This window comes from Rhinolophus ferrumequinum, chromosome 21 (genome assembly GCF_004115265.2).
Source record: "Rhinolophus ferrumequinum isolate MPI-CBG mRhiFer1 chromosome 21, mRhiFer1_v1.p, whole genome shotgun sequence".
Taxonomy (NCBI): Eukaryota; Metazoa; Chordata; class Mammalia; order Chiroptera; family Rhinolophidae; genus Rhinolophus; species Rhinolophus ferrumequinum.
Genome location: NC_046304.1, coordinates 9,427,976 through 9,445,232, shown reverse-complemented (window position 1 = coordinate 9,445,232; position 17,257 = coordinate 9,427,976). Strand labels below are relative to the sequence as shown.

The 17,257-nt window shown below is 50.0% G+C and overlaps 2 protein-coding genes across 12 annotated transcripts in view; both read right to left on the bottom strand.

Moving 5' to 3' along the window:
• Window positions 1-207: 207 nt before the first annotated feature.
• Window positions 208-6,479, bottom strand: RCVRN (recoverin). The gene is made up of 3 exons (XM_033091497.1): window positions 6,099-6,479; window positions 2,920-3,031; window positions 208-329 (listed from the first exon to the last, which is right to left on the bottom strand). Exons 1-3 carry the CDS (start codon window positions 6,477-6,479, stop codon window positions 208-210), a joined length of 615 nt encoding a protein of 204 aa, XP_032947388.1.
• Window positions 6,480-11,058: 4,579 nt separating this feature from the next.
• Window positions 11,059-17,257, bottom strand: part of GAS7 (growth arrest specific 7) — a 211,305-nt gene continuing 205,106 nt past the window's right edge. For all 11 annotated transcript variants that reach the window (XM_033089883.1, XM_033089884.1, XM_033089894.1 and 8 more), the window contains one exon: window positions 11,059-16,816. In XM_033089883.1, coding sequence (XP_032945774.1) covers window positions 16,703-16,816 — 114 coding nt within the window. In that variant the 3' untranslated portion in view covers window positions 11,059-16,702. The remainder of the gene's footprint in view (window positions 16,817-17,257) is intronic.

Genomic DNA, 17,257 nt, shown 5'->3' with positions numbered 1-17,257 from the left:
GTCTTATTTTCGGGGAAACACGGTAGGGAAGAAGGAACCGGTGGATTGCCAAAGACACTTCCGTTTGGCAGGGAATTTTGCTGTGTGTTTAATGTGCTGTGGGTTTGGAGGCCTCTCTCTTGGCCCCTGGGGTGTGTTTGTGTGTGCACATGTGTGTGTGAGTGTGTTTGAGCCGTGAGGGGCAGCAGGAGAGCTAAGCAGTTGGTATCAAGGGTTCTTTTCCTTTTCGTTTAACCTTTCCTTCACTTTTTGAGGCTCAAATTGGATCAGTCGCAGGATTTCCTTATTGGCCAGGGTCCTCTCGATGAACTCTTCCTCTGTAAGTTTATCTGTATATGGGGAAACAATACTACAGTCAGGATTGGCTGTTCCACGCTTCGACAAAGCTGATATCAGCCAGCATGCCCCATACAGATATATCTATTAGGAAAATGCTGAGTCTCAGTCCCAAGGGTACCCCCCACCCCTGCCCTAGATACCCAAATCTTCCTCCTGGCCCCTGAATCTCCCCAGGAACTAGCAACGAGAGGGTTAATGACAAGAATGGCAAGGGGTCCAGGATGCATTCTAGTGCTCTGTGTCTCTTCTGACTGGCCAACGCCTCTGTCTGGCTGGTTATTAGATATTTTGAATGTTACCCCTGGTCTCAAGCCTCAAGTTCTGGGGGGATTTCTAGGGGACTGAGCAAAGCAAATAGAATCTCAGCAGAGAAGCAGGGAATAGCATCCACCAGGGAGAAGGGAGTTAAAAGTGAACGGTCCGATATGGTGCCAGGCAGAGCCTGGCTTATGGAGAGTTCTCTCTGCCCGCCCTAACATCTGGGCAGCCCTACAATTCCCAGCTGACAACTCCTCCATGATTCTTTCCTCTGCATCTCTGCATCCTCCATCTACCTCCCCACCTGAGACTCTGAGAGAGCCTTTCCCCACCTACTATTCAGTTCTATGCATTTAAATGCCTCACTGAGCCCTTCTTCTGTGCCAGGGCCACTGTGCTTGGGGCTGGGGTCACTGCAGGAGGCAGAGGGCAAGGTGTGGTACAGAAGGGAAGGAGATAAAGTCCCTGGCCTCAGGAAAATCCTTGTCTGGCGGGGAAGACAGTCACCTGTAGAAATAAGTTTGAAATGAGACGGGTGCTCTTTCAGCTCATGATTATTCTCCTAGGTGCCTGCACGTAGCTTGGTGCTCAACAAAGCTTGACTGAACTGAATTGTACTTCCACTGGCTTATGTTCTAAGCCTTAGGGACATCCTTAATCCCTCCTGGATTGGGGTCCAGGCTGGTTCCCTGTGTAGGTCTGAGTGGTGAAACTTGGGTTGTAAAGTCCCAGCTGCCCTGTCAGCCTTACAGAGGGCTAAAACTGCCATCAGTGCCCAATTCTGGAGTGAGGTTTTGTCTCCAGGTGGGCTGCGTGAAAACACACACGTCACCTGGCAAGAGTAACACGTCAGCCGCCTAACACCACCACCTCTTGTGATGCTCACCTGGGTCAGTCTTCAAGTTCACAAGTAGCAGAACAAGTGACTCAGCACATGGCAGACCCACGGGGATGTTTTGATGGGGGTTACAGAGCAAATGGGGTGAGGGGCCACAGACAACTGCTAACGAGCTGTTGTCTTTACTTTTTACTATTCCATCTTAAACAGCTAGGATCTGTGCGAATGAGGAGGAGAAAAAGGTGCCTACAGGGGAGGTGACATCCGGGCTAGGACTAGGGTGAAGCAAGGGAGGAGCCTACCCTGCAAAATGTAAGGAGGCGCTCCCTTTCAGGATTGTGCGGCCCAGGCGTGTATCTGAGTGCCTCCTTAAATGTTGTGCCAGGCACCTCTCTTGCCTCGCCCTAGTTCTGGCCCGAGCTATCCATGACCTTCTCGTTTAGCAGGGCAACCGTGCACTTCTCTCACTTTCATCATCCTGGCCCCTGTGGCCACGTGCCATCAGCTCAGCTCCTCTCCCGTACCCTTCCCAAGATGGCCACAAGCGTCATGCTCTAGCAGCTCCCGTTCTGGAATCCATCACCTCTTTCAATGTAAGAACACACTCCTCGGGCTGCTCCCCGCCTAAGATTGGACAGGGCACGATACCAAGACAGATCAGCTCCTTGAGAAGGGGGCTGAAGGATGCCCCATCCACTTTGCCAAGACTTTCTTAGAACGGCACTGCAGTCTGAGACTTTTCTGACCCAACCTTCCTCTCTGCCTGCACGCACTCCATTCACTTTGCAGTCTGAGGCTTCCCAGCCTCTTCTAGAGCCTTCTCCATTTCCTCTCATAGGCTTTTCCCTCAACAAATCTCTTGCAATCTAATTTAAATCTAATCCCATCTGGCGGTGCTTCTGGGGAGACCTAAACTAACTTCCGAAGTAAAACCATATAAATTGAGATCCCACGCACTTGGGAATCGATGCTAATTCAGATGTAGACTGAGCTGACGTGTGCCCTGTCCTAACGGTCCAGAAAGCGTTGTTAAAAACAATAAACTGAAATGTCTACACACCGGCACTTCGCTTAAACAGAAAGTGGTGTGCAATTCCTCTAAACTCTCCGTCTGCACACAAACTGCTAACAAGCTGTTGCCTTTACTTTTTACTATTCCTTCAATATGGGCTAACTCTGTTATAACCAAAGATGTTGCTCTTCAAAAGCACTCCATTTCTAGCTTTCCTTCTCCCCTATGGACTCTCAGGCTAAGACGGAGTTGTATAAGCGACAGAGTATGGCACCATTCCCATCAGCAGTGTCAGCTCCACACAGGCCCCAGAACTGGGCTTGCTGACTGTTCTGCCCATTGTCCCCAGAGGCCCTTCAGCCAGCCCTGCACAGGTGCATGATGGGATAAGGTGTCCCCTGTCCTGCCTGGGCACTGGCACTCAGAAGGATAAATCTTGTTGGGTCTCGGTAGTGAGGGAGGAGGCATTCACCATCATCTTTCTTTCCAAAGAAGCCCCAGATCTTCTCAGCTCGCTTCTCAGGGGTATTTTCATCATCTGGAAGGTGCTTCACGTCCTCAGGACTGATCATTTTGAAAATCGCCTGCAGCAAATCAAGAGTAACAACACATGAGGGGAGCAGGAGGGGCTGGCGGCCCTGGGGAGGCCCACGTCGCTGACCAGGCATCCTCCACGGCACAGAGGTGAAAATGCAGATACCCAGGCTTCACTCTGCCCGACGCAATCAAAACTCTTGGCAGGCAGCTGGGCATCTGCATTTTTGAGATTTTCAGATGGGACAGGGAATGTGGAGGAGGGGTGGAGAAGGCTTTCGCTTCTTATTTTGTTCCTTTCTGAACTGGTTGAATTTCCTAACTACGTAAACATATTACTTTCATCTTATTTAAAAAAAAAAAAAAAGAAAACAAAGAATAAAAAGCTCCCAATGTTGCAGTTTGGGAACCACGACCTTGAACCCCACCTCCCAGAAGTTTTAGAATATCTAACGGCTTTCGGAGTCCACGTGATCCCCAGGTTTCCCAACCAGGCTGGCTTATGGTAATAATGGCTGACATTTGTTGAGCACTTAACACGTGTGCCATTTTTCTAAGCATTTTTACATGTAACCTTCATAAAAACTTTATGAGGTAGGTATACCACGCCTTATTTTACAGATGAAGAAACTGAGACAACTCACTTGCTAAAAGTCAGCCAGCTAGAAGCAGGAGATTCTAACCCAGGTGGTTGATTCTAGAATCTCCATACTTACATTACCTCACCCGCCTCCTGTTCTTATGCCTTGGAGAACATTCCCGTGGCTGGGGAAGGGACAGGGGAGGTGTCAACAAGAACTTCCCAAAGGTCTACCCAGGGCACAAGAAGCCCTCATTTACCCTTCTGCTCAGGGAAGGATCCAGAGAAAGGCTTAGCATTAGACTCAAGGATCCTTCTCACTTCCCTCTGCTCTTACTAATCAAGGACCCGGATGTGTGATGTGCTGCAAAGGAGGAAGTACCTCTGGACCTGCGATCAGGGAAAGGGACAAGGTGATCTCCATGTACCCTTCCAGCTCCAGGTTACTTCCAGCTCAGTAACTCCAGGGCTGGCCAGGCCCCGAGGGGACACTCAAGGTCATGGCCCCCGAGCCTGTTCCAGCCTGCACCCTCACTTCTTGAGGCAGGCCCGGGGTGCAGGCAGTGTGTTGGCTGGGAGCTAAGAGAGCACCTTGGAGATACCTGGGAGCACGGCCAGGCAGGGACAATAATGCCTGTGAAATTAGCCTGGAGGGAAGGTCAATAGCTTTCAGAAGTACCCTTTTAGCCCCCGTCCAGCCCTGTGCTATAACAAAAGGAGCAAGGAAATCAAACCGAGCAGCTTGGGGCAGCAGCCTTGGCTGGCAAGTGCCCAGCAACTGAAGGGTAGGTGGCTCCCTTAACTCTTCTCTCTGTCCTGAGCCACGGGAACAATGTGCAGGCCTGATGGCTAAACACTGGGATTGGCTGGCTGCCTGCCCCACTATGCTTCTAACACCAAGGACAGACTGTCAGGGTCTCATGAAAGAACTGAGAAAGAACCATCAAATGCTCACCCTGGGCCCTGGGAGATTATATGGTTTTTCCAAGGCCATGCAGCTAGTTGGTGGCATAGCTGGGACGAGGACCTGTGACTCTTGACTCCCAGGTCAGTGACTTTGTGATCTGGTGAATAACAGAGCCTCGGCACCGCCTTGCACAGCCTCAGCCATGGATGCTCCCCCTCTCTCTTCCCTTCCCCTCCCATCCCCACCTCATCCTTCCCTTTCTTTCTTCCTTCTTTCCCTTCTCCCCCTCCTCCACTTCCTCCTCCTTTTCCTCAAGGAGCACCAACTTGTAGGCCTCTGCTGAGCCTGGCATCCTTTAGGTGGTTCTGAGGACGTGTCTCCGTCCCAGGCTCCCCGCCAATCCAGGGGAGATTGATCTGAAGGCCCTGTCCAGATGCCAGTGAGGTTTCCACACATGCCTGCCCTTAATGGGAGATCCAAGCAGAGTCCACTGACCAACCATAAGATGCATGTTTGGCAATTTTATTTATGGTTTCTCCTCATAAGGATGGCAGAATTGCTCAAGTGAAAGCAGAATTATAAATGCATAAAAAATTATATAAAATATGATAAACGTTCTCCCTCTTAACAAGAATGGAATTAGAGAAAAAAAGCAAGTGGCATGGAGTAGGGGGATAAAAAAGATCAAAGGGAAATACAAATGATATAACAGGGAAAAATGGAAACATCCTAATTGCCCCAAAATATGAGAATCATTAAATAAAAATATGGAAAACATTAATAACAAAACAGTAATTGAAAAGAGGATAAAATCATATATGAACATATTATATTTCTAAAATTATTTTAAATATACAGATAAAAGACTGGAAAGGTATATACCAACATGTTGACAGTAATTTTCTCTGGATGACGTAAGTAAAGGCAATTTGAATTTTCTTTTGCATCTGTTTCTAAATTTCATGAATTATTTATGTATTAAATAAAACTGTGTTCAAGACACCTGAAATCTTCACAACAAATGATCCAATATGGACAGAGAGGAGAATGCATGTTGGGACGCACTGGCCTACAAGGAGCCTGAGGATCCCGTGGCTCGGTCTAGAACACAGGACAGAGGAGAAAGCTGAGGCTGGCAGGGTGAAGTGACCTGCCCCCCGTTATGTAAACAATCAGAACTAGCACCCAGATTTCACGTCCTCCACTCTGGCCTTTTTCTACTGTATTTGAAACATGTTGAGTGTTTAAAATTCATTGTGAATGAATTTGAATACGTACTGGTGAACGTTTTGAAGGACATTTTAATGAAAAAAGGAAGGAGGGAGGGCGGGGGGGAGGCAGGAGGAAGGAAAAAGGAAGGAAAGAAGAAATGTAAACAGGCAATTCCCAGATTCTTCTTCAGGAGAAAAATGAAGCTGTGGGAAAGTGCCCAGCTTTCTATTAATATCGGTATATGAGAGACCCCCTCCTCACCATGGTTCCAGAGCAATGGAGTCACAGTGGACCCCCACTCCACCCTCCAGCCCCGCCCCCAGTGCAGCGGCACCAGCAGCTGTATCTGCAGCAGGGAGGCCCTGACCCTGGGTGACCCCAGGCCCACGCAGCCATAACAGGGGAGGTGGAGACTGACCATGACAATCTCGAGCACTTCGTTCTTGCTGATGGCCCCGTTGCCGTCCACGTCGTACAGGGAGAAGGCCCACTCCAGCTTCTGGTTGGGCTTGCCCGCGCTGGTCATGTGGAGGGCAATGACGTACTCCTTGAAGTCCAGGGTGCCATCGCTGTTGGCATCGAAGCTGCGGAACACGTGCTCAGCGTAGGCCTTGGGGTCCGAGTCGGGGAAGAACTTGGCGTAGATGCTCTGAAACTGCTGCCGGGTGATACGGCCGTTGGGGCACTCCTTCCGGAAGGACTGGTACCAGGCACGCAGCTCCTCCGCCGTGAACTTGGTGTTCAGCTGCAGCTCCTCCAGGATGTCCTTGGACAGGGACCCGCTTTTGCTGTTCCCCATGGGTGAGGGGGCGTGGGCCCTGCCCGGCAGTCGCCGCTGGACGGGTGGGAGCGACGTGGTCTCCGCGTGCCCGGGCTCGGTGCTGCTGGAGATGGATGGATGTTGAGATGTTGCTGGATTAGGAGGATTTGCAGCAGGTTCACCCCAGTACTTGGAGGGAGGAGGGGCTGGGAGCTCATGGGGTGTTGGGGTGGAGCTCCCAGAACCCTTCTGGGATAAAAATAAAGAGCTGATAGCAAGTGGTCAATCCATCTTGGCCTTCTGGGAGGACAGGACAGGCGGTCAGAAATTTGAGAGCCCAAGCCTTGGGTCAAAGCCTTCCCTGACCCTATCCCAAACTCTAGCTCTCTAAGAGCAACGATGTTCAAGGCATGTCCTCCCGCCTAACTCTGAGGTCTGGTGGGTGGACCTTTCATTGAGCTCTACAATGCAGGGGTTAGGAGCCAGGCTCTGGAGCCAGCCTGGGGTTCAAATCCCAGCTTTGCAATTTACTAGCTGTGTGACCCCAGGCATGTTTTTTCACCCCTCTCTGCCTAGAATGCTCTTCTCCCAATCTTTCACCTTCTTCATGGCTTTCCTTAAATGTCACCTCAGCGAGGCATGTACTGTCCATTCTGTTTACAATAGCACATCCCACTCCCTACAGTCAGCACACCCCAGACTGTTTATCCTGCTTTGTTTTTCTCCCACCCCCATACACCTTCTGACTTACTCGTTTTTTATTCCGTGTGCTGTCTGTACCCTCATCAGAATGAAAGCTCCATGGAAGCGAGGATCTGTCTCTTTTGTTCCCAGCTGCATCTCCATTGCCAGAATGGTGCCTGGCAGGTCTGGGCCCTCAGTGAATAGTCCTTGAGTGGACGGGCATAATAATAGCATCTACCTCATTGTTATTGTGAGGCTAGAGATAATATGTGCAACACACTAAGACTAGAGCCTGGCACATAGTAAGTACTAAATGCGTGTTAGTTTTTGTTATTATTCACCTATGACAGGGATCAAAAATTAAACTGCCTACAGGGGCTGGCAAGCAGAGGGAGGGAAGCAGCTGGACCAGGGAGATAATAGGGAGAGATGAGGCCTGTGTCACACATGGAAGAGGTTGCCAATGTTCGATCCATTTCCGTGTGGTCGTATGGGATTATGGCCCCGTGTTACTAAATTTTTCGATTATCCACGAGGCATCCATCAATCAGATTTTTAGACAAAATTTCCAAACTTTTAAACTTTGGTTGTTGATTCATAAATTTCAAAAACACGGTGTGGGCCAAATACAACCTCTCTGGGGCTCAGTGTCCGCCCGCACGTTGTCAGTTTGCTACCCAGCGTGGTGTCCAGAGCTTGCAGACAGTCACCCAGGCTTGTTGAGTGAGTGAAGGGGTAAATGCGAGACAGAGAGCTCTGCAGGGGAAGCCTTCACATCCCTGCCGTCCGCTCAGCTGCACGTACAAGACACAGGGAAGAACGCTGGTGAGTATGTTTGGTAACTGAGTTCTCGTCACCCAAAGGAAAGGTCGGTGGTGACCTGGCTTGGCAGAGCATGCTAGAGAGGGTGAGGGCACCCTCAAATGACCAAATTGGGTGGGAAACTGTCTCCTCTTTGCCCAGGGGTGGTAACTACAAGGAACAAACCCCACAATGTCTAGGCAGGTGAGTTGGGGTTTGCACCCTATTTCATAACAGGTTAATACTAGCAGGGGACAGCAGGTCCTCTTTCCTGGGAGAAAGCCACTTGCCAGGCCCGCCCTGATGTTGCTTGGGAAGGACCGAGAAGTTCAGGCGCTGACCTCACCCACTGTGAGCCACCCACTGTGGTTCCAGAGCATTTCTCAGGAGGCCTTAATGTTAGTTACGGGGTGTGTGTATGTGTGTGTGCGTGCATGTGTGTGTGTGTGTGTGTGTGTGTGTGTGTGTGTGTACATTTACTATTTTTCCCTTCAGTTTGTGAGAGCATATTATTTCTTAATAGGTACCCTTTCTCTTCTTCTAGACTTTCACTATTCTGTAGCAAGGCATTTGTTCTCAACAGCAGTTAGAAATAGGACAGTCACCCAACTCAAAAACCAGCAGACAAACAAAACCCAGGCCATGAAAACGGGGCCAAAGGCTTCACCTGTTGCCTCCGAACCAGGGGTGGGAGGCCATTAGAAGTCCCCCTGGGTGCCAGGCCTCTCCACAGCAAGCCTGCAGGTGAGGCAAAGCCAGTGTTATAGGGAAGAAACAGGGCTCCAAAAGTCATGCGTCCCGCTAGGCTCACACGGCTGCTGAATGGCAAAGCCGGGAGGAAAGCCCAGCTCTGCCCGGCTCCCCGTTCATGGCTCTTTTCATTATATTACAACTCCTTTCTCAAGGAGGCCTGAGTCCAGGGGCCAAAAAGCTCCATTTCTGTGGATGAGGAGTTGGGGTTGCCATAAAAATGGAAGAGGCTGTGGGCAAGGAAACAGGGCCCCAGGTTAACACAGAAAGCAGCCAGAAACCCCCCAACCTGCCTTGCCCTTCCCAAGGGCAAGGAGGAAGGAGCCGGAACCAGGTGGGAAGCAGCCTGGTGCTGTCCACAGTCTTCAGGTTGCCGTGCCCGGCATGGTGGGGGGGCCCAACCATGGGACGGAACCACAGGCAGCTGTGTTGATGCTGCTGAGACAAAAGTCATGACCTGGAGGTTTGTTTGAAAACCTGCATAAACATCTTCTATCAAAGGGACAGTTTATGCTCCTTAGCCAAACAAGTTGTTGGAGATGATGTATTGTGAGTAGATTTGTTAAGTCTGAGCTGGGCCCATAAACTCTCCCCGAACCCCAAAGACCACTGGGGAGAAGGCTTCGTCTTCGGTCGGAGTCTCAGTTTGTGTCTTCCCTCCCGGTCCTGCCTTGGCTGAAAGAAGCAGGCGCTTCCCAGAGGCTGGCCTGGCCATACCCCAAGCCAGGAGCTCTGTCTTGGCTGTTAGTCGCGGCCCACCCCACAGCCCTCACCCCCATTCCTCTGCCTTCCCCTGCCATGAGCTGAAAGACAAGATGACCCTTCTTCTGACCTGCAACTGGAGCCTGCACACAAGTCTGCACCGAGAGGGCAAAGGGGGCATGGAGAGGGTGGGTGGGGGGCAGAGAATAGGAAAGGATGCTCCTCCCACAGCCGTCCCATTGCACTGAATGGCAACCCATCCTTTTGGGTGCTTAGACTGAAATCCTCAGCACCTGTCTTTCTGTCACACCCCCACTCCAGTCTGTCAGAAATTGTGTTGGCTCCACCTTCAGAGCACATTTAGAACCTGACCATTCTCCCCACCTCCACCTCTCCACCCCCTCAACCTGGCCTGCCCTTTCCAAGGGCAAGGAGGAAGGAGCTGGAACCAGGTGGGAAGCGGCCGGCTGCTGTCCACATTCCTCACATCGCTTCTCCCCGCGTTCCTGCGTCTCTGGCTTCCTGCTTCTGCCCTTGTCCCTTACAGGTCTGCAGCGAGCCCTGTAGCAATGAAGCCAGGCCGTTTGCTCCTAGGCTCAGACCCCGACTCAAACAAAGGCAAAGGCCTTCCATCACTGGCAAAGCCCTGCAGAAGCTGCCCCTCCCCACCACCCCTCTGCTCTAGCCACAAGCAGCCCTCCCCACCCCACCCCAACTCCACCCTGGGCCTTTAACCAGGCCACATTCTCTGTCTTTGATCTAATGCCATATTCTCAATGAGGCCACCCTGACTTTCCTATTTAACATAGCAACTTACCCACCCTCACGCTCTGCCCGTTTTCTTTCTCTGCAACACTTAATACCTTCCGCACCCATAGTGTGTCATTTTTTTATGTCTATTGTTTTTGTCTTTTTATCGTAAGCTCATGGGGGCAGGGATCTATCTGTTTCACTCACTGTGTTCCCAGTACCTAGAGCAGTGTCTGACCTATAGTAGGTGCTCAATAATTATTACAGGCAAGCAGGCAGGAATGGATGGATGACTGAGAAAGAAAGCAATAGCCAGGAGCCCCTTCTGTCCATAGGGACAGAAGTCACCAGGGGAGGGGACTGAGGCCTGGGTCATGTGTGTGGGTGTGGCAGCATGGCACCCATCTGGGCATCAATGCCCAGGTGCCCTTTGTCCCTCTGCTAAGTCATCAGGAGTAAAATTATCACCAATCCTGGGAGCCTGGGAGGAACGCTGAGACCATTTGTACAAAGGAGTGTGGCAGCCCTCCAGGAAGGAGGGTCGCCCAGTGGGACCCAGTGTCTCTGGACAGTTTATTTCACATGGGATAAATCTAAGCATCTCAAGTGTACACACAGCCGAAGGAAAAACATAGGAGAGCATTTAACTTCCTGAAAACGCTTTATAATAATGCAGAACAATTATATATAGCAAACGCCTTCAAAATTTAAACCCTTTAAACATTTAATTCTTCAGCATTAATACACACAAATGCTATTACGGGGAGTGGGGCGGGGTTGGCAAGGGCGGATTACAGCCTCCATAGGGATCAGAGTTTCAACAGTGTTACTTATAAATTATATTACATCAATTTTATTTACTGATCTAGGCAGCCAGAGGGTGGAAGGATATACAATGTGGAGTAAACACATTCATACCGGGGATGAGGAATGCTGGCAGGAGACACAGCTTTTTAACATTAAAAATGTATAAAGTATTTAGCAAAAGTTACAGAAAACAGACCAAACAAGCAAGTTTATTTTGTTAGAAAATTCCACTTTCATAGGATTTGCTGATGTGCTCGTGTCTGTGAAGGACTGCCCCCAGCTCCCATCCCATGTTCTCCTTCCCAAGGGAAGGGCAGAGATGTAAATTTGGGGCTGGTGTCCCTTTGGACGTCTCTCCCTGGGTCCACATGGCTGCCTGGAGGCCACAGCTCCTGAAAACCGGTCTGCTGCATGTGATGCTGGAAGAGGGGAGTCTCCACTTGACAGATGAGTCCACAGAGGTCCTGGGAGGGGACGTGACTTCAGGTTATGAGATAAATGAGACAGCAGAGTGGGCTCGGTCCAGTGCTCTTGCCCTGGTACATACGTTTTCCCTCTCCGTCCCTGTGTCACACCCACCCCATTAGAGCACCCATGTGCCAGACCCTTTGCATTCTACCACTGCAATCCCGTTAGAAATGTCCCTGAAACACAAAGGGTCAATGTCTCCTGAATAGCGCAGAGACATTGAGGGTGGTCACAACCCCTCTCCCTCAGAGGCACCTCCCAACAAAGGCTCCGGAAAGAGCCTCACCCTCCCATCTAGAGGGAGAATGGAACATTGCTTTTTTGTCACAGGTCTTATTCTTAGTCAAACCTGCTAAAACAGTAATCGGGTCCCTCACCTTTGGAAAAGACCTGACAGGAATAAAACTCCTGGGGAGAGGGGGATGATGAGAGTCCTCCCTGGCAAAATTCAGCCCAGAATCATCCCAGCAGCATAGATCCTTGGCTCCCCGCCACGGGACCCTGTGGGCCAGGGCTCCCCATTCCTGACCTTCGCCCGGCCAGGACTCAGGTTTTGCTTGGAGAGGTGCCTGGTTGCCTTCCAGAGCTCAACCTGTCACTGAACAGGGCATGATCAAGACACGGCTTGGAGGAGTCGTCACCATGGGCGGTCCTAAGAGGAGCTGCCTCATTTGTGCCTCAACAGCTCTTAATTTTAGCTTCATTTGTGTCTCCATGGAGACATGCCAGGGTATCCCTCTCATGAAGATTTCAGGCAACACCACGCACAACTGTGCTGATGGGACCCAGAGTGGGTATGACCATGTGCATAGGGTATAAAATTGGAAATGAGACGGAGAGGAGATAATGCAGGGACCGGAGGAGGCCTAAGTGACCTTCTAGAACAAATACCTTCAGTTTGCAGATGAATCAAGAGACCCAGGAAAGGGTCGTGATAAACCCAAGGCCACCCCGTGCCTTCTCATCCATGCTATATCCGTGTGCCTTCCACATCCCAAATGCTCAGTGAATGCCAAGGACGATGTGAGCTGCCATGAGGGTTCCCAGGAGGAAATGGATCTGCTAGTTGAGATGCAAACTTCCGGGCAGTGGAAGGCAACTGGGCCCTGCTCACCCTCTTCCCCAAATCCTTGCAGCTTTCTGCATTGTCAAATCCTAACATGAACCAAAAAGGCAAGTGTGAGCCCCGAGAACTGCCCGTGGGCACAGCTGGCGTTTGGAGTAGGCTTGTGAGCCACAGGAAGCAGGCTAGAAGCAGCCATGCAAACAAGCTGAAGACCCCAGAACAGGAACTTCTGGGGCAGACAACTCACTTTAACAGCAAGGAAGCAGTGTGGTACACCCATGCAACGGAACACTGCGCGGCAACACAAGGGAAGAAATTATGGACATACAACTACATGGGTGACCCAACCACACTCAGCTGGGTAGAAAAACCAGACTCAAAAGCTACGTAGTATGACTCCATTTATAGGATGTTCAAGGAAAGACAAAACTATAGGGTCGGAAAATCAATCAGTGGTTACCAGGGGCCGGGGGTGGGAGGAATAGATTGACTACAGAGGGGTCTGGGAGAATTTTTGCAGTGATGGAAATACTATGTTGATTTGGGTGGTTGTTAACGTGGTTTTATACATTTGTCAAATTCACAGAACAGAATACTTCAAAAGGGTGAATTTTACTGTATGTCTATAAACTCTTACACTGTATGTTAAATACCTCAATAAACCTGGAAAAAGAAAAGGCAGTGTGTCTTGTAGGGGAGGGCTGGGTTATGGGAATAAAATGGTGTGCTGGCTAAGTAAGCATGCGACTGACCTGTACCCCACTTAACATTTGCAAAGTGCTTTCCCTACCTACATAGTAACCAGCGGGACTGCAGAATCCTGTGTAAACTCTCCTTGTCGAGGCCGCTCACAGCTGGAAGTAAAATCATTTAAACAAGCCGAGGTCTTTGACGTCCTTTGAATTTTATGGCTTGTATTTCCAAGAAGGGACTTTGGCTCAGGCAAGGTATGTATGCACCCACCCACTAAATCTAGTAATTGGTTTCACAAAGGGAATAGAAATAAACCCCTGGTTTATGAGTGTGCACACTTTCTGTTTGCTTCAGCCACTGGCCAGCCCCAACGAGCAAAGCGCCTCGTACTGCAGAAGTCCTTCTGCCCCACAGGCATTGGGTGGAGGTGGAAAGAAGGCCCTGAGTGATTCCGCTGGCAGAACCTCAGGACAGCCATCCCTGTGGTTCAGCTGGCCAGTGCTTTGCAATACTGATCCAAAGCACTAGAAAAACTAGAGAGGAACAGTGGCTTTTCTTGGAGGTTGTTGTGGCAACCAGCTCACTGGGAATACCATGTGTCTTAGAGATATATTTTTCTTAAAATCAGGTTTTCACAGACAAAACTAAGTGCATCTGTGTCTCCCAGGTGGAGGCAAGTAGCAAGCGCTCACCTGATTTCAAACATGGAACAATGGATGTGCTCAAGAATAACCCAGACTCACCCACTCTGAACAAACCCAGCCAAATCCTCTTATAACCTAAACACCGAAACATAAACAAAAACAGAACAACACAACAACCTACCCAGAGCGCACTTTTAGATACTCTAGACTTCATCCTGAACTTGACTTGACCCACTGGGGGGCCCTGTTAACAGGGACAGAGGGCCTGGACTCTCGGCTCCAGTCCTGCTCCTCATTCCCTGTGTTCATCTCACAGCACTTACTGGCCACGCTTGGGCTTCCTTCTTCCTCTTTGTAAAGTAAGGAGAGTTATTTAAAACAAAACAAAAATCTTGGAAATTCGAGTTGGATATGGGCTGTGAGAGTCTCGTGACCAGGTGATTGAATCCTTGATGCTGTCTACCTTTGACCCAGTGTGTAAATGCTGCATGGTGGTCGCTTATATTGTAATTACAGGCTCCCAGTGGGTTAAATGTGGAAGGGACGCCATGTTCTCCTTTTCCAGAAAGGTCTAAATAGTCCCATCTACATGGAAAATAGAGGGGACCGGGGAGCGTGCCTGTCTTGTGTGCCAAGTATCTGCTGAGTAAAAGAATGAATGAATAAATGCAGATCTATCAGCACAACATAAGAGCATCTCTGAAAACCTAAATTCTGCACGGAGTACTTGTATGTAAGACCCCCGGAGAAAAGATCAGTCTATACAAAATAAGACATTGTGGACTTCCCTGCTCACAGGGCCACATCTTGCCCTCAGATCTTAGCACAATGCTTGGCCTTAGCTAAATACTTGACGAATGAATAAAGGAGTAAAGAAACACAGAAAAGGAGTATATGAGGAAGGTATCGAGGCTGAGGTAAGGGACTGAGAGGGAAAGAACAACTTCAGAAAACAGACTGGCCCACAATGGGCCAACTCGGGCTACCCTGGAAAAGGCAAGAGCTCCGTCTGTCCCAGGGAATCCTCAGATGGGAATGAGAAGACAAACATCAACGAGCCATATCCACTCAAAATATCTGTGTTAATAACAAGGCTATTGGCTTTGAATATTTCAAAATCATCCACAAATTAGTTTACTAAGCAATTACTACTAGCACCCATTTTCAGTAAAGAAACCAAGAAATCGTATCTTAAAATTGGTAGCTGGTACCATGGCCAAACTCCCAATGTAGAAGGAGTGGTTCTCCATGCCATGGACAGATCCATTCTAATGACCTTTAAGTTGGTTAAGGCCTTCCCTCACATTGACCTTTTTGACCGGGATGCTTCAAGTAAGAAAAGAAAACTGACAAAATTTGATTTGCTTTAGTATATATTTAACATCTTTCTACCATGAACTAAGAGAGAGTAATTCTGACAATGAAAGAAGTGCAAAAGATTCAAGATTAATAAGTCATCAATTACCGACATGGAAGATTGTGAAAAACACCAGTGAGTTGTGCTCTTAGAATTCTGCCCTCCTGTGAAGTATATGGGTCCTGTAAATTTGAAGTAATAGATGGGAAAGATTAACTGAGAAAGATGGGTTCTTAGAGCATGGGTTCCAGGCTAGAATTGGCTCTTTGGCTAGCTGTGTGACCTCCTTCAGGTCCCTTTTATTCTCTGGCCCCTTCACACTGGAAAGGGAGACAGTGATAAGCAAGGACCGATGGCAGCCCTGAAAACTGTCTAAGTCACACTCAGACCAGGCTTTTCCGGGAATCAGGAGATGGAGAAAGGGGACAATGGTACCAGCACCAAGCCAGGGCTCGGTGGAAGGCTCTGGAATGTGCAAAAGGAGCTAAGAAGCCAAGGTGGTAGGACACTGCCTAGTAGGTGACAACTTACTGTGGCCACATGAGTCTTCAGTGCCTGCACAGGGACCACCAGTGAGAGAAAACCATACAAGGGACAGCAGTTCCAATCCAGCCATGCAGAAGCAGGTGGAGCATCTGGGGGATGACAAAGACTTGCCCCAAACCATCTCCCACACAGGACTGACCCAGCCCCATTAAGGGCCTGGGAGGGGGTGGGGTAGGAAGAGGGAGTGTCTGAAGGTTGGGTGCACTGGGATTTCCAGAGAGGAGACTTTACAGAAGATACCTGCTCTAATAGGAAACACAATCCAACGCTCTGACTCAGGGCTAATTTGCTGAATGAGGTAGTTCCATCCTGACCTCTCCAGGCAGGGTCATTCTGGGAAAACAGGAGCCAAGCCTGCTTCCCAAGACCCTTGATGATGAAACGTGACAGAGAAGAGCAGGATGTGGGCTCCCAGAATGCAATGGGAAAAATAGAGGACTGCAAAGGATTCTGAGCGTGGGCTGTTCAGATGAATGGTGACTTCTATCCACAATTCTGATCCTGACACTTGGCTTGGAGACAGAGACGTCCTTCCCCTGACACTTCAAAGCCCTGGAGACAAGGGGGCCAGCCGGAGGAAGGGCTTTGGGGCTTCCAGGGGCACACACATGTGACCTAGCTGGCTCTGGGTGGGGAGGTGACCCCTATGTTGCTCAGTAGAGATCATAAAGTTCCAGCCTCAGTTTGTTCTCGGAGCGGCAAGCACGGCACGGCAGCTGGGGGGGCTTCGGCCTCAGAGACAAGAGCAGGGCTGTGAATCCATCTTCCTGGCCTGGGAACACTGGGGAGCTCCCAGCAGGGCCATCCAGGCTGTACTGGAAAAACCAGCTTCTTGGGGAATCAGCACACCCTCCCCTCTCCTCAGTGGACCAGGAGAGTGGGTGGGAGGGCAGCCCCACTCAGCAGCAGGCCCCATGATGGGAACCACCACCTCCTCTCCATTGGTCCCTCAGCCCCTCTCCTTGGCAGGACCCCCGGGGCCGCACGCGCCCTTCTAGATCTCCATGTCCACAGGGCGGATGTTGCCTGTCTTGTGCTCTCTAACCCACAGCTCCCTGTCTTTGGCTGGGTCCACTTTTCGAAGCAGTTGGTCCACAGGCTCGACTGTCTGCAAGGGACGGAGAAGAGGAGACACTGTCAGAGGTGGCAGCCAAGCCAGGGACACTGCCTCTGAGCCATTCTGCTCAAGCCTTTGTGTCTGTCAAAGCAGCTTCTACAGAGGGCTGTAGGGCCTCAGGGGAAGCCCATGGGAAGGACAGACGTGCACAGGGCTGTGCCAGCGGGGAGCCCGGACCTCTCCTTCCCACCTTGCTTCTCACTCGGTGCACTTTACCCTGCAGACCTCAGGGCTGGACGAAAGGGCAGAAATGTCTCCAGGTCTGTGACCAGTTCCTCCATTTGTTCTCCCATTTACCACCACAGAATAGGACAAATAGCATTTTAGCTTTAGACATTCTGAATATTTCTAGAAGTTCTTTAGGGGGTGGTAGTGGTAAGAAATTCCCTGGGGTAGGCAATAACGTTTTTAGGTTATTTTAACTATGATGAG

Bases quoted from the DNA above. Each gene is read 5' to 3' on its own strand.
- RCVRN (XM_033091497.1), bottom strand. From the start codon at position 6,479: ATGGGGAACAGCAAAAGCGGGTCCCTGTCCAAGGACATCCTGGAGGAG. The intron at 3,032-6,098 runs GTCAGTCTCCAC...GATTTGCTGCAG, and splicing joins AAGTGCTCGAGATTGTCATG to GCGATTTTCAAAATGATCAG. The intron at 330-2,919 runs GTGAATGCCTCC...CCCCATATACAG, and splicing joins CTTTGGAAAGAAAGATGATG to ATAAACTTACAGAGGAAGAG.